Source organism: Hylobates moloch, unplaced genomic scaffold (genome assembly GCF_009828535.3).
Source record: "Hylobates moloch isolate HMO894 unplaced genomic scaffold, HMol_V3 SCAFFOLD_5, whole genome shotgun sequence".
Classification (NCBI taxonomy): Eukaryota; Metazoa; Chordata; class Mammalia; order Primates; family Hylobatidae; genus Hylobates; species Hylobates moloch.
The window spans coordinates 55,955,566-55,975,746 of NW_026652280.1; the positions used below are offsets into that span (position 1 = coordinate 55,955,566).

Consider the following 20,181-nt stretch of genomic DNA (forward strand, 5'->3'; position numbering starts at 1 on the left):
ATGTTGGTCAAAGGCTGCAAAGTTTCAGCTACCACAGGAACAAGCTCTGGGGATCTCATGTACAGCATGGATGGTGATGGACGCTTGGATTAATTTGACTATAGTAATCACTACACACTGTATACACATATCAAATCATCACATAAAACACATTAAATATATTACATCTTTATTTGACAATAAAAAAAATTTTAAGCCTCAGTTTCTTTTCTTTTTCTTTTCTTTCTTTTTTTTTTTGAGATTGAGTCTCACTCTGTCTTGCAGGCTGGAGTGCAGTGGTGTGATCTCAGCTCACTGCAACCTCTGCCTCCTGGGTTCAAGCAATTCTCCTGCCTCAGCCTCCAGAGCTGGGACTACAGGTGCGCACCACCACACCCAGCTAATTTTTTGTATTTTTTTCTAGTAGACATGGGGACCATGTTGGCCAGGATGGTCTCTATCTCCTCACCTCATGATCCACCCACCTCTGCCTCCCAAAGTGCTGGGATTACAGGCGTGAGCTACCACACCCAGCCAAGTCTCAGTTTCTTCATGTGAAAAATTTTGCCCATGGCATAAGATTTGTAAACACTCTTTCCAGCCTCGGCTCCAGACCCTACAGCCGCCGAGATGTTGATGCCTAAAAAGAACCGGATTGCCATTTATGAACTCCTTTTTAAGGAGGGAGTCATGGTGACCAAGAAGGATGTCCACATGCCTAAGCACCCACAGCTGGCAGACAGGAATGTGCCCAACCTTCATGTCATGAAGGCCATGCAGTCTCTCAAGTCCAAAGGCTACGTGAAGGAACAGTTTGCCTGGAGACATTTCTATTGGTAACTTACCAATGAGGGTATCCAGTATCTCTGTGATTACCTTCATCTTCCCCTGGAGATTGTGCCTGCTATCCTATGCTGCAGCCGTCCAGAGACTGGCAGGTCTCGGCCTAAAGGCCTGGAGGCTGAGCAACCTGCAAGACTCACAAGAGGAGAAGCCGACAGAGTTACCTACAGATGGAGTGCTGTGCCCCCTGGTTGCCGACAAGAAAGCCCAGGCTGGGGCTGGGTCAGCAACTGAATTTGAGTTTAGGGGCAGATTTGGTCATGGACGTGGTCGGTCACCTCAGTAAAATTGGAGAGGATTATTTTGCATTGAATAAATTTAAAGCCAAAAATTTAAAAAAAAAATTTGTGAATACTGAAGGAAGTAATAATTAGAAAGGGCCAAATGCAATGCTAATACATGGTACGCCTCCAATTAAAGCTAGTGATTGATTTTATGTGCAGCTCTAGACACAGGTCTTGAGCCATTGTGCCTCAATTTCTGTCCAGGAGCCTGCCTGGTATGCCAATTTCTCAGAACCTGGAAGCATTCTTTGCATCAGTCCTTAGAGATCCACCTGCTGGCCTCCTGTACTGGACATAGCTCACTGCTCCCCACTTTTTGACCTTGCCAGAGCCCCAGGGTGTTGGAGGGCCTTTCAGGAGTTCCATGGAAGCTGTCACTGCCCTAATCTCCTCTCACCAGCTGGTCTGCCTTGATCACCCTCCCCCTACTGTCTTCCCCAGATCCCCCTGGGACACTGAACCAGACTTTAGGTTTCTTCATTTCCTGCTCGAAGCTTCCCAGGTCCCTGCCCACTCAGTGAGCAGAGTGGTCTGCTCATGATTGAGCAGAGTAGTCTGGCCCTTAGGCCACCTGCTGAGCCCCAGCAGGCACAGGACTTGCCTACGAAAGACTCAGGGCATGCGTCCCACCCTGAGATCAGCACGTTACCACTGTGTCACAATTCTGGCACCAGACTGAAGGCGGATGTTATAAGAACCATTTCTTCCAGAAGGCATGTTTGATGGTGGCTGTTCTGGGAGCTTCTGACATTTCTCTTTCCAGTGAAATCACTTGGATTTCTACCCTACTGTTTTCCACTTCTTGTTCCTTCTCCAGCCCCATTCTACTTGCTGGGGAAACTAAGAATTCTACACCTTCATAGAAGGCATCAAAGCCAGTCGTGCTCACTGAAGGGTTGTGGCCTGAGCTTAGTTTGACCTGCATCACTGGGACAGTAGGGGAAGGGGGAGCAGACATCCTGTAAAAGTCCAAGGTCCCTTGTACAACTTCAAAATTCCTGAGGACCCCCCCCACCACATACACACACACACACACACACACACGCGCACGCACACACACACACACACGCACACACACACACACACGTGATCATTTAATTTAAAACATACATAGACATACACAAAGATGGAGTCATGACCCCTTAGCAATTACTTTCAGGCCCCTCAGCCCCTCCAAGCCCCATGCTGGGGACCCATTGTGGCAGGTCTTTGCGGGGTGGAGGGGAGAAGGCGCTGCCTTCAGTGAAGCTGCAATAGTTGTTCTACCAGGCAATACTCCTCCTGTGAAAATAGGATGATATCCTTTATTGTCACTTGCCCTGTGGCCTCACTTGGAAGCTGGTGGCCACATGCCTTAGATTTCTGAATATGAGAAGAACTGCACAAACACAGGCTCCCAATCTCATTAGAGGAAAGTGCCTCAGAAACTTTGGTTTCATATTTGAGAGGTTTGTGGATCCTCAGATAATCTGTGAGGATTCGTTTATTCATTCATTTATTCAGAAGTGCTCAGTGAACACCAACAGTGTGCTAGGCTCTGGACTTGGCATCGGGGCTGCCAAAAGGAGGCACACACAGCTTCTGCCCCCATGTGGCTCATCATCTGATGTTCAGCCCACTGAGGTCCCTCAACTCTAAGCTGCCACATTACTTCTAAGCTGTGAGAAGCCCACTAAGCCTCATTGAAAGAATGAGGCTCTAGCCACACTTGAGATGTACACTATAATCTGGTATATTACATATAGTTTGTGACATTACTATAGAATTGCCAAACAGGGCCCCAAAAGTCAAATGTTAATAAAAATATTACTTTCTGCATTTTAACCATGGGGCCAGGAGATCCGTTTTTGCCATAAACAAAATTAAGTTTGCATTCCACTCTTGCTCCCATGTAAAGCGGTGAGACAATTTCCATAGCACAGGAGTCTTTTTGTCCATTTTCCCTAATGATTGAACTCAGCTTTTTTGGCTTCTTGGTTTTGGATCAATTAAAGATTAAATGAAACAAGTGCCAATTGGCAGATAATTGAGAACTAAGTCTATGTGTACGTATCTCCTGCATTTTACCCCATATGGGTTTAGCAACTTGGCAGTAAAATCTAAGGACTGATATATCAACTAGACAGAATTCAGAGTCCCCAGTACATTCAAAGATACTGCTCTTGTGTGAATACTTGGAACCCTCAGCAAAATGTCGAAGGCAGCTTCACTTAGGAGACGCCTCCTCTGGGCCCATTCATAATAGATGCTTCTATTCCCAAGGGCCAGATTAGTGATAGGGTGCTTCCCAACCATTAGCCCAGACTCTCCTTAAACAAAGGTTGGAAGCTGAGAGTTACACAATAATGCTAAATATCCAAATGAAAATCAAACACTCAGGCAACAGCTAGATGTCTGGCCAGGGACTGAAGGCTCCTTAAGGCTGGCATTTTTACACCTATGCCTCGTCCACTGGGTCACAGATGAGGCTCCCAGAAATCCTACCATGTATTCAGGGCTCATCACTGCATGTTTTCAACTGCAAAGCATCTGATGGAGCAGTGCTAAGGGCAACTGACCCCAGTGGAGCACCGTCCATTCCATCACTAGAGTGAAGGAAATCTAACACTTTGTTAAATCACTATGATGGATAATAAAAGCAAAATTACTAGTGCATCGGAGGCCAGGTGCAGTGGCTCGTGCCTGCAATACCAACACCTTGAGAGGCTGAGGTGGGAGGATGGCTTGAAGCCAAGAGTCAAGATCCTCCTGGGCAACATAGTGAGACCCTATCTAAAAAAGAAAAGAAAAGAAGGAAGGAAAGGAAAGGAAGGGGAAGGAAAGGAAGGGGAAGGAAAGGAAAGGAAGGGGAAGGAAAGGAAAAAGGAAAGGAAAGGAAGGGGAAGGAAAGGAAAGGAGAGGGAAGGAAAGGAAAGGAAAGGAGAAAAGGAGAGGAGGAATGAAGGAAGGAGAGAGAGAGAGAGGGAGGGAGGAAAGAAGGAAAGAAGGAAGGGAGGAAGAAAGGCAGGAAGGCAGGAAGGCAGGCAGGCAGGCAGGCAGGCAGGCAGTCAGGCAGGTAGGAAGGCAGGAAGGCAGGCAGGCAGGCAGGCAAAAATTACCAGGCATGGTGGTTTGCACCTATACTTCCAGCTATTCAGGAGACTGAGGCGGGAGGATCCTTTGTGCCCAGGAATTCAAGGCTTCAGTGAGCTTTGATTATGCCACTGCACAGTACAGTCTGTGTGACAGAGTGAGACCCTACCTCTTAAAAAATAAAAATAAAAATAAATGAAAAGAATATACCAAAAAGCAAACAGTAAAAAAAGACCTAGACGGTTATTGGCTACTTGGAGGATCGTTGGGCCATTTTGTAGAGTTCCTCCATGTCAGTGTGGGACTCCTCCTCCCCGGGGAAAAGAAGGAAGTGCAGTGGAATCTTCACATAAAGCCAAGCCAGGACCAGCCTTCCATGGGCCAGGGCACCCTGCCAGGTGGCAACATTCGGATGCCCCACCCAGAAGAAGAGAGTGCTTCAGCAAGCAGGCAAGGATTTACAAGACTGTTAGCAGTGAACCAAAGAACAATAGAAAAATGTTAAGCAAATGAGATCCCTGATGCAGGAAGCCTCATTTCCCGAGTAGCTGGAACTATAGCCTGGCTAATTTTTTGTATTTTTTTAGAGGTAGGGTTTCGTCATGTTGCCCAGGCTGGAAGTGTAGAGGTTTTTTTGTTTGTTTGGTTTTGTTTTTTCTGAGATGGAGTCTCGCTCTGTCACCTAGGCTAGAGTGCAGTGGTGCAATCTCAGCTCAATGCAACCTCCACCTCCTGGGTTCAAGCGATTCTTCTGCCTCAGCCTCCTGAGTAGCTGGGACTACAGGTGCGCATCACCACACCCAGTTAATTTTGTGTATTTTTAGTAGAGACAGGGTTTCACCGTGCTGCCCAGGCTGGTCTCAAACTCCTGAGCTCAGGCAACCCGCCCTCCTGGGCCTCCTAAAGTGCTTGGATTACAGGTGTGAGCCACCGTAGAAGAGTAATAAAAGAATATTTTTTCTTGGATGGTAGAATTGCAGGGTTCCAAAAGATGCTTTCCATCTTAGGGTTTGCAATGATGCTAAAAAATTGGGTGGCAGAACTTTACACATTGTCTAGTTTCCTCTGGTTTTCAATGTGCCTGGCCGGTGTGTGTCATTACAATAAGTAGAAATGCCTTTAGTGAAGGCTGGCTGAGTAGAGTTATTTTTAATAATAAAAATGAAAATCTACATAAAGGTTTTATAAAAGGAGAAAGGTTGATTAAATTATAGTATATGCAATATAAATGCAGCCATTAAGAGACAGATTTTGCTGGGCACGGTAGTTCATGCCTGTAATCCCAGCACTTTGGGAGGCCAAGGGTGGGGGGTGGATCACCTGAGGTCAAGAGTTCGAGACCAGCCTGACCAATATGATGAATCCCCGTCTCTACTAAAAATACAAAAATTAGCAGGGTGTGGTGGCATGTGCCTGTAATCTCAGCTACTCGGGAGGCTGAGACAGGAGAATCACTTGAACCCGGGACGGGGAGGTTGCAGTGAGCCAAGATCATGCCATTGCACTCCAGCCTGGGCAACAAGGGCGAAACTTCGTCTCAAAATAAATAAATAAATAAATAAATACATTACGGATTTTTAGAGAACTGTTAATGCTAGGAGGAAATGCTCACATTATCATGCTTTGTAAAGAACAGAATATACATATTCCCATTATGTTACTGTATGCTTAAGAAAGATTGTGAGCTGGGCACGGTGGCTCACACCTGTAATCCCAGCACTTTGGGAGGCTGAGGCGGGCAGATCACGAGGTCAGGGGTTAGAGACCAGCATGGACAACATAGTGAAACCCTGTCTCTACTAAAAGTACAAAAATTAGCCAGGCATGGTGGCGCGAGCCTGAAATCCCAGCAACTCGGGAGGCTGAGGCAGGAGAATCACTTGAACCCAGGAGGCAGAGGTTGCAGTGAGCTGAAATCATGCCATTTCACTCCAGCCTAGGCAACAAGATCAAAACTTCATCTCAAAGAAAAAAGAAAGAAATAAGAATTCCCCATTGGTCAACACAGGGCCTTAGTGACACTATGGTCTGCTCTGCCACCTTCAGGGGGTAGTTTTCCTCATGGTCACAAGGTGGCTGCAGACATTCCAGGCATTGTATTTGTACAGTACAGTGTCCCAAGGAAGAAGGACCATCTGATCCTGGGTATGTCTTACAACCAAGGAAACCTTTCTCAAAAGCCCCCAACACACCTCCTCTGACATCTCAAAGATCAGAATTTGTCACCTGCCCACACCTAATTCAAGCACTATCACCAGCCTAAACAAGAGGACTTTGGATGGAACAAAGGGCTATGTTCCCCTTAAGCAAATCTCCAGGGGGAGTATGATGGACAAAACTGAGCAAAACTGACATTTTGATAGGGAAAGGAAGGGAGCAATGGGTGTTGGGTAGATTACTGAAAGATGTATCTGCTACAGTCCCCACTGCAAGAAGCCTCATCTAGGGTAAATTCCAATAGGTTAGGAGAGACTGAGCTAACTAGCTGGGAGATATGAGGTGGAAGCTGGGCATAGTGGCATGCACCTGTAATCCCAGCACTTTGGGAAGCTGACAGGGAGGATCACTTGAGCCTATGACTTAATCACTAGCTTGGGCAACATATTGAAGCCCCTATCTCTAAAAGATAAAGTTAAATAAAAATTAAATAAGGGCTGGGCATGGTGGCTCATGCCTGTAATCTCAGCACTTTGGGAGGCTGAGGTGGGAGGATGGCTTGAGGCAGGAGTTCAAGACCAGCTTGAGCAACATAGCGAGACCCTATCTGTAAAAAAATGTTTTTAAAAATTAGCTGGTATAGTGGCATGTGCCTGTAGTCCTAGCTACTCAGGAGGCAGAGGCAGTAGGATTGCTTGAGCCCAGGAATTCCAGGCTGCAATGAGCTATGATCCTGCCACTGCACTTCAGCCTGGGTGACAGAGACCCTATCCTTATAAAAAATAGATAGATACAAGAATTTTTAAAGATGTGGGATGGAGAAGTAGACAGAGAATAAAGACAGAAAAGATGTCCAGGATGAACTCTTAGTTGGATGAAGGAGTCTGATTACAAAAAGGGAGTTAGAAAGCTCAGTAGGCTGGGCGCAGTGGCTCATGCCTGTAATCCCAGCACTTTGGGAGGCAGAGGCTGGCAGATCATGAGGTCAAGAGTTTGAGACCAGCCTGGCCAACATGGTGAAACCCCGTCTCTATTAAGAATACAAAAATTAGCCGGGTTTGGTGGCCCGTGCCTGTAATCCCTGCTACTCAGGAGGCTGAGGCAGGTGAATCGCTTGAACCCAGGAAGTGGAGGTTGCAGTGAGCCAAGATCATGCCACTGCACTCCAGCCTGGGTAACAGACCAAGACTCTGTCTTGAAAAAAAAAAAAAAAAGAAAGAAAAAAGAAAAAAAGGAAAGCTCAATATTCCAGATTGACCTACTTCTCAATTCTGTCGAGGGCAAATTCTGTTGGACCAACTGGGAGAGTGCAAAATAGAGGCCAAACACATCAAGGTCTGTGCTGGTATGAACAGAAGGTGACAATGACCAACTATGGCCTCATTTGAGATCAACACAGATGTCTGTGCATCTGAGTAATGTGTGTCTGTGGATAAGAGTGGGTCTTCTGATTTGGTAGATTTGTATAACACAACCCCCGGACTCTTTTCCTAATTCAGTGATGAATAAGTTTTGACCACCTACCATGCCTCCAGCGGTAAATTAGCCCCTGGGGAAAATAAAAAATACGTAAGACACAGGGCCTGGCCTTGAAGAATTTCAACTCTGCTGAAGAAGTCAAAAGCAACAGAAGTAGAATTGAGAGCAATACCAGACCCTGTGGAATCAGGGTTGAGGGATGTGGTGTAGAGCAGAACCATGGCAAGAGCTCAGCAAAGTTGGGAGGAAGATGACTGAGGACCAGGGTTCAGGAAGAGGAACTTGAGCTGGGGATAACACCCTGGGCAGGTTGGGATTTGGCAGACAAAAGAGAGGAGATAAAAGAGAGCCATAGTGGGAAGAGAACAGTGATAAGATTTTGGAGCTAGACAAATGCCTAGCTCTATCACTTATTAGCAAATTATTCCATTTTCTCAGAACTTTAGTTTTTTCATCTATGGAATAGGTATAATACCTACCTCATAAAATGTTTATAAGGAAAGCACCTTGTACTTAGAAAACACTCAAAATATTAGTTTTTTCCTTTATCCCATTTGTTTGACAGGATGACAAGGATGGAGAGGCTCTGTTTGGGTAGTGAGTTGTTTGGATAAGAAAACTGGGCCGTGCAGATTAAATTTTGTATTAGGTCCGGTGGGTCACTATTAAAGTTTGGAGTGGACCATTTTAGAAAGAATTGCCTGTTGTGACCATGAGAGCTTTATTCCATTTCAGAGCTATTTATATGAAGATGAGTTTAACCGTGTGCGTGAGACGGTGTTAGGCACGTTCTTTCCAGAGACTGACAAGAATCCCATCAGCACCCTGGCCAGAGAAAAACAGCTTTGAGCTCAAGTGTAACGGAAAGGAAACAGACTTTGGAGCTAGACAAACGCCTAGCCCTATCACTTAATAGCAAATTACTCCAATTTCTCAGAATCTTAGTTTTTTCATCCGTGGAATGGGTTAATACTCACCCCATAAAATGTTTTTAAGGAAAGCACTTTGTACCTAGAAAACACTCAAAATATTAGTTCTTTCCTTTCTCCCTTTTATTTATCGAAACTATGAAAGCAGACCAGGCGCGGTGGCTCACACTTGTAATCCTAGCACCTTGGGAGGCCGAACCAGGTGGATCACCTGAGGTCAGTAGTTCGAGACCAGCCTGGCCAACATGGCGAAACCCTGTCTCTACTAAAAATACAAAAATTAGCCGGGTATGGTGGCAGGCGCCTATAATACCAGCTACTCGAGAGGCTGAGGCAGGAGAATTGCTTGAACCCGGGGGGTGGAGGTTGCAGTGAGCCAGGATCGTGCCACTTCACTTCAGCCTGGGCGAAAGAGCAAAACTCTGTCTGAGAAGAAAGAACAAACAAACAAAAAACTATTAAAGCAAAACCTCTGATGCTTGATTTTTATTAATAATGTTGTGTGGCAACTTAAAAACTGTGTCATTTATAGGCACTCAAGGCAAGGAAAATGTTTAGAGTCCTTATTTTTAAAATTGGAATTTTCTATAAAAGTTCAGAATGTTTTTAATTTAAAGTTGTTTTAAGCACGAAGTAATACAGTTTATCCATGAGGGTTAAACATTTTAATTTTTATTATTAACTTTTATTTGTAATTGTTTTTTACCTTTTAAATTAAATATTCGTTACAAATTTAATTGAGAAGAGGGAAGGAGGGGGAGAATGAATGAGTGGATTCTTATAGTTCGAGGGGGTAAGACATCCACTTTTATACTACTTTTTTGTTTTGTTTTTATTTTTATTTTTGAGACAGAGTCTTGCTCTGTTGCCCAGGCTGGAGTGCAGTGACCAAATCTTGGCTCACTGCAGGCTCAACCTCCCAGGCTCAAGCGATCCTCCCACCTCAGTCTCCCGAGTAGCTGGGACTACAAGTGTGCACCACCATGCCTGGCTAATTTTTGTATTTTTAGTAGAGATAGAGTTTTGCCCTGTTGCCCAGTCTGGTCTCGAACTCCTGGACTCAAGTGATCTGCCTGCCTTTGGCCTCCCAAAGAGTTGGGATTATAGGCGTGAGCCACTGTGCCTGGGCTACTTTTTTACTTTAACTTTTCTAAAATGCTCTCGAAGAGCTCTTGTTGCCGTTTATACTTAAAACTCCCACTTTTACTTCGCCCAAACCAATCCTGGGCAGGCAGCAGGAGTGGACGCACATTCTGCAACCCAGAGGAGGAGGGAACTGCTGGATGAATAATGAGGAGGAGGAGGAGGGGTATGAGCCTATTCCAAAATTGGCGTTTGTCCTTCAAAAAGGAAAAGACCACTTATTGTTTGTGCAATCAAAAGGTTTGTTTCCTAGATATTTTCCCCAGGAGAAAAAAAGTTTCTCAGGAAACCGAGAAAGAAATTATAATGAAAATAGCTATTGGATGAATTTTTTCCTCAAGCTTCATTTTTACATCATTATAATATTTGTGCTGTAACGAAGGTTGGGAGTCCTCTGGGGCACACCAGTCTATTTGGGAGGATATGTATGGAGTTTGTGTGTGAGTACATGCGGGTGATTGGGCATGAGTGTGGAAAGTGTGTGTGGAACCTCTGTGCGTGTGGAATGTGGAGCGTATGCACAATGTGTGTGGAGTTTGGAGTGTGTGTGTGGACGAGTGAGTGTGGAAGTGTGGACGTGTGTGGAAAGTGCATAGTGCAGTGCGTGCGGAGTTTGGGGTGTTTGTGCACGCGCGTGTGTGGCAGGTCCTGGAGCGCGTCCACGCGGCACCCCATGTGCCTTGTGCGCGCGCGCGAGCGGAGCGCGCGCCCGCGCCCCCCCTTCGGCCCGGCCCTGTGTGCGGCGGCTGCTGCCGGGCCGGGCGGCGGGAGCGCGCGGCGTCGGAGGCCGCCCCTCTGCGGAACGCCGAGCGCCGCCAGAGAGTGAAGGGCCGGGGAGGACAAGGCGCCCGGGGCCCGAAGCGCGCCGGCTCCCGCTGGGGCGGCCGCGGACATGTGCAGGATGTCCTTCAAGGTGAGCGCCGCGGGCTCCGGGGCCGGGGCTGGGGCCGGGCCCGCGGGGTCGGGTGGGGTGGGATGGGGTGGGCGCCCCCGCCGCCCGCCGCCCGCCGCCTCCTCCTTCCTCTCTCCTCCAGCTGCGGGCGAGGCCCGGGAGGAAGCGGCGGGGCTGGGTGCGCCCTGTGGGTTTGCGGTTTGCCTGCCTGCCCTGCCTGAGAGGCTTCGCACTCATGGCTGTGGATCGGCTGAGTCTGTGCCCGGCGACGGGGCGGCGGGGACTGTCGCCGGGTAACAGGTCGGGGGCGGGGAAGAAGCCTGGGGTCAGCGCTGTCCTGCAGAGAAGGAGTCCCGGACCCTGACCCTCTGCGTCCTCATGCAGGAGTACCAGCTGCACCCACGGGTGCCTCCTCCCTGGAGGGGTGGCCAGCACCCAGGGAGGCTTCAGGGTCCAAAGGTGTCTTATCTCAAAAGAGCTGATTAAATCAAGTCATTCCATCTAATCCCCACATTTTAGGATGAAAGAGGTTGATTTGCCTCGATTGAAAGGGTTTAATAAAAATAGTAGTTAAAATGTATTAAACAGTTCAAATGTGCCTGACTCTGAACCAAGGACATGATGTGTATGGTCTCAATCCTGGGGGAGACCTGTGGGAGGTGCTCTTCGTGGCTCTTTTTTTTTTTTTCAAATAAGAAAGCTAAGATATAGAGAAATTAACTCACCCACGGTTTTGCAGCCAATAAGTTATGGTGTTAAGACTGAAACCCAAGTGTGTCTGACACCGAAGCCACTGTAATCCCGTTGCCGACAATAGCTCATGTAAGCAGAGGAGTGACGTGGTGAGACGTGCATGTTGCAAAGATCTCTGGCTAGGTTTGGAGAAGAGGGTTGGAGCTGGAAGATGTTGTCATCTTTTTAAGAAATGGTACTGGACCAGTGCATAGGTGGTGAGAGTGGAACGAAGTAGACGAATGTGAATGACTTTAAAAGTTTTTTTTCCTGAGACGGAGTTTCGCTCTTGTTGCCCAGGCTGGAGTGCAATGATGTGAGCTCAGCTCACTGCAACTTACGCCTCCCGGGTTCAAGCAATTTCTCCTTCCTCATCCTCCAGAGAAGCTGGGATTACAGGCGTGCACCACCATGCCCAGCTAAGTTTTTGTATTTTTAGTAGAGACGGGGTTCTGCCATGTTGGTGAGGCTGGTCTTGAACTCCTGACCTCAGGTGATCCACCCGCCTTGGCCACCCAAAGTGCTGGGGTTAAAGGCGTGAGCCACTATACCCGGCTGACTTTAAAAGTTTTAAATCGGCATAATTCAGTAGGGAAGGCAAGAGAGATAAAGATAAAACGTTTGGTTTGGGATAAAGTTTGAGGATGGATGGGAATCCAAGCAGAGATGTTGATTAGACAGATATACACTCCTCGATCCCAGGAGGCAAGTCTGGGCAGCAGCTAGAGATGAGATTTAGGAGTCAGCAGTGTTAAGTAGGCACCCATGGGAATGAACATGGTTGCCCAGTGGAATCATATAAAGGTGGAAAATAAGAGGACTGAGGACAAAATCTTGAAGAAGATTTGAGAAAGAGCAGTCAGAGACGAATGAGAAAACTCAGAAGCATGCGCTGTCACTTACACCAAGGATCTCTAATCTTTCAACAAAGATGAAGAGGGCCTTGATGTTTATTAATGCCACGGGGAAATCAAATAAACAAAGAATTGAAAAGTCCATTGGATTTAGTAACAGAATAGGCACTGGTGACCTTGCCAAGAGCACTTTCAGTGATGTTAGGATCAGGAGCCAGATTGCAATAGCTTGAAAAAGAGTGGGTAGAATCCACAAGTGTGGAGAACTCTCAAGAAATTCTGCAAGAAATAGAGATTTTTTTTTTTTTTTTTTTTTTTTTGAGACAAAGTCTTGCTCTTGTCACTCAGGCTGGAGTGCAGTGGCGCAATCTTGGCTCACTGCAACCTCCGCCTCTCGGGTTCAAGCGATTCTCCTGGCTCAGCCTCCTGAGTAGCTGGGATTACAGGTGCCTGCCACCAAGCCCAGCTAATTTTTTGTATTTTTAGTAGAGACAGGGTTTCGCCATGTTGGCCAGCCTGGTCTCGAACTCCTGACCTCACGTGATCCGCGCACCTCAGCCTCCCAAAGTGCTGGGATTAGAGGCATGAGCCACTGCACCCGACCCAGAGATTCTTTTTAAAAGGCAGTGGCTGCAGCAAGGATCTGGAATTGACCAAGTGTTTGTTTGCTTTAAAATGGTAGAGACTTGAGCATCTTTAAATGACGATAGGCACTTCAACAATAAAAAGACAAATAAAGCCTAATTTTAAAGTGGACATATGAATAGACATTTCTCCCAAGAAGTTTACAAATGGCCAGTAAGCACCTGCAAAGATGCTTAACATTGTTAGCTATGGTCTTGGAAATGCAATACAAAACTGTAATGAGATACCACTTCATACCCACTAGGATGGCTTTAATCAGCAAGACAGTGACGAATGTTGGCAAAGATGTGGAGAAATTGAATCTGCATGCATTGCTGGTAGGAGTATGAAACGATGCAGTCATTTTTATTTTTATTTTTTATTTTTTTGAGACAGAGTCTTGCTCAGTCAGCCAGGCTGGAGTGCAATGGCACGATCTCAGCTCACTGCAACTTCTACCTCCCGGGCTCAAGCAGTTCTCCTGCCTCAGCCTCCCAAATAGCTGGGATTACAGGCATGTGCCACCACGCCCGGCTAATTTTTGCATTTTTAGTAGAGACAGGTTTCACCATGTTGGCCAGGCTGGTCTTGAACTCCTGACCTCAGGTGATCCACCTGCCTCGGCCTCGCAGAGTGCTGGGATTATAGTCATGAGCCACCACGCCCGGCCGATGCAGTCATTTTTAAAACCATGCTTGTCTTTCTTCAAAAAGTTTTTTTTGTTTGTGTTTTTTTTTTGTTTTTTTTTTTCTTTTTTGAGATGGAGTCTCACTCTGTCATCAGGCTGGAGTACAGTGGCATGATCTCAGCTCACCGCAACCTCTGCCTCCTGGGTTCAAGCGATTCTCCTGCCTCAGCCTCCTGAGTCACTGAGACTATAGGCGCCTGCCACCATGCCCAGCTAATTTTTGTATTTTTAGTAGAGACCAGGTTTCACCATGTTGGCCAGGATGGTCTCGATCTCTTGACTTCGTGATTCACCTGCCTCAGCCTCCCAAAGTGCTGGGATTACAGGCGTGAGCCACCGCACCCAGCCTCTTTTGAGGCTTTTTAGTTAAATATAGAGTTACCACGTGACCTAGCAATTTCACTACTGGGAATATACCCAAGAGAAATGAAAACATGTTCACACAAAAACTTGAACATAAAGATTCATGGCAATAGTATTTATAATAGCCAGAAAGTGGAAACAATCCAAATGTCCATAAACTGATGATAAAAACAAAATGTGGGCCAGGCATAGTGGCTCATCCTTGTAATCCCAGCACTTTAGGAGGCTGTGGTGGATCACCTGAAGTCAGGAATTTAAGACCAGCCTGGCCAACATGGTGAAACCCCGTCTCTACTAAAAATACAAAAATTAGCTGGACGTCATGGCGAGTGCCTGTAATCCCAGCTACTGGGGAGGATGAGGCAGGAGAATCACTTGAATCCTAGAGATGGAGGTTGCAGTGAGCCAAGATCGTACTACTGCACTCCAGCCTGGATGACAGAGTGAGACTCTGTCTCAAAACAAACAAACAAAATAAAGTGTTTTATATTATAAATACCATAGATAGGGAGGCTTAAACAACAGACATTTATTTCTTACAGTTCTAGAGCTAGGAAGTCTTGAGATCAAGGTGGCTGGTGAGGGCTTTTTTCCTGACTTACAGATGGCCACCTGTGCGTGCCCCGTTTCCTCACGTGACCAAGAGAGAAAGCCCTGGTGTCTCTAATTCTTTTAAGGGCATTAATTCCATCATGGGGGCTATACCTTCACAACCTCTTTTAAATTTAATTGACTCCCAAAGACTGCTCCTCCTAAAATCATCACACTGGGCATTAAGACTTGAACACATGAATTTTGGGGGGATGCAAACATTCATTCAGTCCTCAGCCCCTGTCCTCCTGGCATGTCTGTCTTGCATGCAAAATATATTCATTCCATCCCGACAGTCCCCAAAGTTTTAGCTTGTTCCAGCATCAACTCTAAAATCCACAGTCTCATCTAAATATCTAAATCAGATATTGGGTAAGACTCAAGGTATGATTCATCCCAAGTGAACTTCTTCTCTAGCTGTGAGCCTGTGAAATCAGACAAGTTTTTTTTTTGTTTTTGCTTTTGTTTTGAGACAGGGTCTCACTCTGTCGCCTGCCCAGGCTGGCACAATCACGATTCACTGCAGCCTTGACCTCCTGGGCTCAAGTGATCCTCCTGTCTCAGTCTCCCGAGCAGCTGGGACTACAGGCTTGCACCACCATGCCTGGCTAATATATTTTTTTTTTTTTTGTAGAGATGGGGGTCTCCCTGTGTTGCCCAGGCTGATCTCAGACTCCTGGACTCAAGCAATCCTCCTGCTTTGGCCTCCCAAAGTGTTGGGATTACAGGCGTAAGCCACCATGCCTAGTCCTCAAACAAGTTTTGTGGTTCTAAAATACGACAGTGGGACAGGCATAGGATACATGTTTCCACCCCAAAAGGGAGAAATTGGAAGAAAGGAATGACAGGTCACAAACAAGTCCAATACCTAGCAAGGCAAATATTATTAGAACTTAAAGTTTGAGAATAATCCTCTTTGGTTCAGTGCTTTGCCTTCTGAACTCACTGAGTGGTGGGTCCTGCTTTCTGGACCAACTGGGGCAGGGGATTGGGCTCACAAGACATTGGTGGTTAGGGCTTCAACATATGAATTTGGGGAGGAACACAAGCATTTAGTCCATAACATGGTAATCTGTACAGTGTACTATCATTCAGCCATAAAAAGGAATGAATCACTAATACATACTACAACATAGATGAAACTGGAAAACATATTCAGTGAAGGAAGCCAGACACAGAATGCCATATATTGTATGATTCGGTTTATATAAAATGTCCAAAATCAGCAAATCCATAGAGACAGAAAGTAGATTACTTGTAATCCCAGCACTTTGGGAGGCCGAGGTGGGCGGATCACGAGGTCAGGAGATCGAGACCACGGTGAAACCCTGTCTTTACTAAAAATATAAAAAAAGTAGCCGGGCGTGGTGGCAGGCGCCTGTAGTCCCAGCTACTCGGAGAGGCTGAGGCAGGAGAATGGCGTGAACCTGGGAGGCGGAGCTTTCAGTGAGCCGAGATCACACCACTGCACTCCAGCCTGGGCGACAGAAAAAAAAAAAAAAAAAAAAGTAGTTAGTGTTGCCAGGGGTGGGAAAAAGAGGTGTTTTGATGGGTAGTAATCTGAATAGTAGTGGTGAATATCTCAATTTTTTAAAGCATTTTTAAATCATAATAGGGAATGTAGAGAAGGCTTGGGGATGATTTTGCTCAGTGACTGAATTTCTCAGGGAGTTGGGGGTGGTGAGCCTGAGCTGGGCTCCATTTGCTGTGGAATTAGCTAGAATGGCAGAAGGAAAACTCTCCCATTGGGGTAAAGGGAAAGGAGGTGAGGTTGAGTGTTGATGTTTTGTAAAGTGAAGCCCAGGATGAAGTCAGGACTTGGGGTAGGTAGAAAGGAGGCTGCCAAGCCAGGTGCCAACATTTTCCATGAATAAGGAAGAATGATCAGGAGGTGACAACTGCCAGGTGAGGTGAGGTAGAGGATGGGAAGGTGGGACGACCTGAGTCTTGAAGGAGCAGAGATTTGTACCCCTGAATGGAAGGGCAGTGGCCTGGAAGCCAGGTGGGCCTATTCACTGCAGTGCTGATGTGGGAGAAGGCCTTGCTTCCACCAGGAGCAGGCACTGGGGAGGTTGAGGCAGGGAGAGAGGGAGTGCTCTGCGCTAGGCTAAGGATGAAGAGGAGTTGATTTACTATGAAATGGACTTCCAGAAGGCACAGAGGGAAGGTCTATCCAGAGCAGAGTCCCAGGCCAGTCTAAGATTGGCATTAGCAACATTCTTTTATCCACCTCCCATCCTATCAAACATATTAAAATGCACCCACAGCCACAATAATAAAAGAGACTTTTTATTGTAAAATTTTTGAAAGGATTTTGTGACACTACTTTTTAAATGAATTAGCTGTAAGTTACTCATTTAATTTACCTTTTGTCCACTTTTCTGCAGTTGTCATAGTTGGTCAGTAACTCTCATGCAGCGAGCAAATCAGACCTACAAATGATTTTCATGTGGCATCAGTATTTTATGAATACCAAATTTAGCAGTTAATAAAATTGACAGGATGTTATGTTTTGTAGCTATTTAATTGAATATTTATTAACTTTGATTTGGGAAACACAGATTAACTTTTTCATTTTCATAGGCTCCTGAAAGACTCATAGGCCCTAGGCTCTGGGTCTCCAAAGCCTACATGTGAAAAGGCCCTGGTTTGTTAGACGAGTCTGTGGAAGAATAAATAGAGTATTATAAGTCACAATTTAGCCTCTTCTTGATGATTCAGATCAATGTATGTAGGGCTGCTTGCATCTGAACCACATGACCCCTTTGCATCTACTTTTGATGGTTTTTCCGTCAAGCTGTTATCAGTGACTTCTCACTGGTACCACTTTGCCTCCAGCAAACTTCCTTTAACAACTGGCAACTCCTAATCTCTTCTGCTTGAGAACACAGACACATGTTTGTTAGAATTATATTTTAAAGTAAAACAAAACTCAGAGAATTATTTTTTAAAGTAAAAGGAGGCTGGGCGTGGTGGCTCACGCCTGTAATCCCAGCACTTTGGGAGGCTGAGGCGGGTGGATCACCTGAGGTCAGGAGTTCAAGAACAGTCTGGCCAATATGGCTAATACAGTGAAACCCTGTCTCTACTAAAAAGTACGAAAATTAGCCAGGCGTTGTGGCATGTGCCTGTAATCCCAGCTACTCAGGAGGCTGAAGCAGGAGAATCGCTTGAACCCGGGAGGCAGAGCTTGCAGTGAGTCGAGATCACGCCACTGCACTCCAGCCTGGGCGACAGAGTGAGACTCCGTCTCAAAAAATAAAAAATAAAAAAAAGAATTTCATATTTCCTTCAGGGTCTGCTATCTGTCATATGATGCTATACCCCAGCCAGGTTGGAGTGGGTATCTTATTCTACAAAGAGTCTGTTTTGTGAATCTTATGAACTATATTTTAATGTTAATGCTGGTTAATTGTCGTACCTAAGTTCCAAAGGGAGGAGGCTGTAGTGAGGTATATCAGACCTCCCTTCCTGTCATGGCCTGAACTTTTCAGGTTTTTTTTTGGGATCCCCTGGGCCAAGAGAGGGGTCCACTCAGTCAGTGGGGGGGCTTAAAATTTTATTTTTGATTTACAGGCTTAATGTTTATTAAGCATTCTGAAAATTGTAAAAACTTAGCACAAAGTGGGACAATGGATTAGAATAGCCAGTAATGTCTCAAAAACATCTTTCTGCATATAGCTTTGCAATCTATCACTACATCTTTATTTTATGTCACCTCTAATATCATAGAAATTCATTACTGAGTAGAGCTAATATTCTCTTGATTGAATTAATAAGTGTACGATTGAAGTCCACATTACTCTAAACCTTTTTAAACGAATAGTTTAAATCCCTACCCCCTCTTAGCTTTTAATTAGAATTCCAGTTCTGTACAAATAAAGTTTCCTCTGTGTTTCCTCTCCCCTTCCTTCCTGTATAATTTCTGGAAGTGTACAGATGAGCAGTGTATTAGCCAAAATTCTGACAGTAAATGGAAGGGGGCAAGTAGGGAGAGAAGAAAATATGACAAATGTGGAAGCTTACACTCAATTTTCTACAAGGTGTAAAATGTAAGATTTCAGACTCTGGACCCAAACAGACTATCAGACTGTTGTTTTTTTTTTTTTTTTGAGACAGAGTCTTTCTCTGTCACCCAGGTTGGACTGCATTGGCGCCATCTTGGCTCACTGCAACCTCCACCTCCCAGGTTCAAGCAATTCTTTGCCACAGCCTCCCGAGTAGCTGGGATTACACATGTGTACCGTCACACCCAGCTAATTTTTGTATTTTTAGTAGAGACAGGGTTTCACATTGTTGGCCAGATTGGTCTCAAACTCCTGAGCTCAAGTGATCTGCCTACCTCAGCCTCCCAAAGTGCTTGGGATTACAGGCATGAGCCACTGTGTCCAGTCCAGACTTGGATTGATTGATTGATTGATTGATTGATTGATTGATTGATGGTGGGTGGGGGAACAGAATTATGCTCTGTCACCAGGCTGGAGTGCAGTGGTATGATCTTGGCTCACTGCAACCTCCACCTCCCGGATTCAAGCAATTCTCCTGCCTCATCCTCCCGAGTAGCTGGGACTACATCCCGAGTAGCTGGGACTACAGGTGCGTGTCACCATGCCCAGCTAATTTTTGTATTTTTAGTAGAGACGGAGTTTCACCATGTTGGCCGGGATGGTTTTGATCTCTTGACCTCATGATCCACCTGCCTGGGCCTCCCAAAGCGCTGAGATTACAGGCGTGAGACACCACGCCCAGCCCAAACTTGGATTTAAATCCCGGCACTGTTATTTGGATGAGCCAAGATCCTTACTGCATGACCTTGACTAACTCATTCCTATGCTCAATTTCCTCATCTTAAAAATGAGAATAATAGGCCAGGCATGGTTTCTCACTCCTGTAATCCCAGCACTTTGGGAGGCTGAGGCAGGTGGATTACTTGAGGCCAGGAGTATGAGATCAGTCTGGCCAACGTGGCAAAACACTAGCTCTACCAAAAATACAAAAATTAGCCAGGCATAGTCAGTGTCAGGCATGGTTGCAGTGAGCCGAGATTGCGCCACTGCACTCCAGCCTAGGCAACAGATCGAGACTCCATATAAAAGGGGGGAGGGGGGGAGAGGAGAGGAGGGGAGGGAAGGAGAGGGGAGGGGAGGGACCTTCCTTTAAAAAGTAAAAAATAAAAGAAAAAATGGGACTAGTCCAGGTGCGGTGGCTCATGCCTGTAATCCTAGCACTTTGGGAGGCCAAGGCGGGCAGATCACAAAGTCAGGAGTTCGAGACCAGCCCAGCCAGTATGGTGAAAACCCATCTCTACTAATAATACAAAAATTAGCCAGGTGTAGTGGCAGGTGCCTGTAATCCCAGCTACTCGGGAGGCTGAGGCAGAAGAATCGCTTGAACCCAGGAGACGGAGGTTGCAGTGAGCCGAGATCATGCCACTGCACTCCAGCCTGGGTGACAGAGTGAGACTCCATCTTAAATAAAAAGAAAAAATGGGAATAATTATATTAGTCATACATTACTTAACAACAAGGACACATTCTGAGAAATGCACGTT

General features: G+C 45.9%; 1 protein-coding gene and 1 pseudogene across 2 annotated transcripts in view; both read left to right on the forward strand.

Moving 5' to 3' along the window:
• Positions 1–609: 609 nt before the first annotated feature.
• Positions 610–1,108, forward strand: LOC116468108 (small ribosomal subunit protein eS10-like; annotated as a pseudogene).
• A 9,489-nt stretch (positions 1,109–10,597) lies between these two features.
• Positions 10,598–20,181, forward strand: part of ANKRD29 (ankyrin repeat domain 29) — a 60,532-nt gene continuing 50,948 nt past the window's right edge. For both annotated transcript variants that reach the window (XM_032152641.2, XM_032152642.2), the window contains exon 1: positions 10,598–10,799. In XM_032152641.2, the coding sequence (XP_032008532.1) occupies positions 10,779–10,799 (21 nt within the window). In that variant the 5' untranslated portion in view covers positions 10,598–10,778. The remainder of the gene's footprint in view (positions 10,800–20,181) is intronic.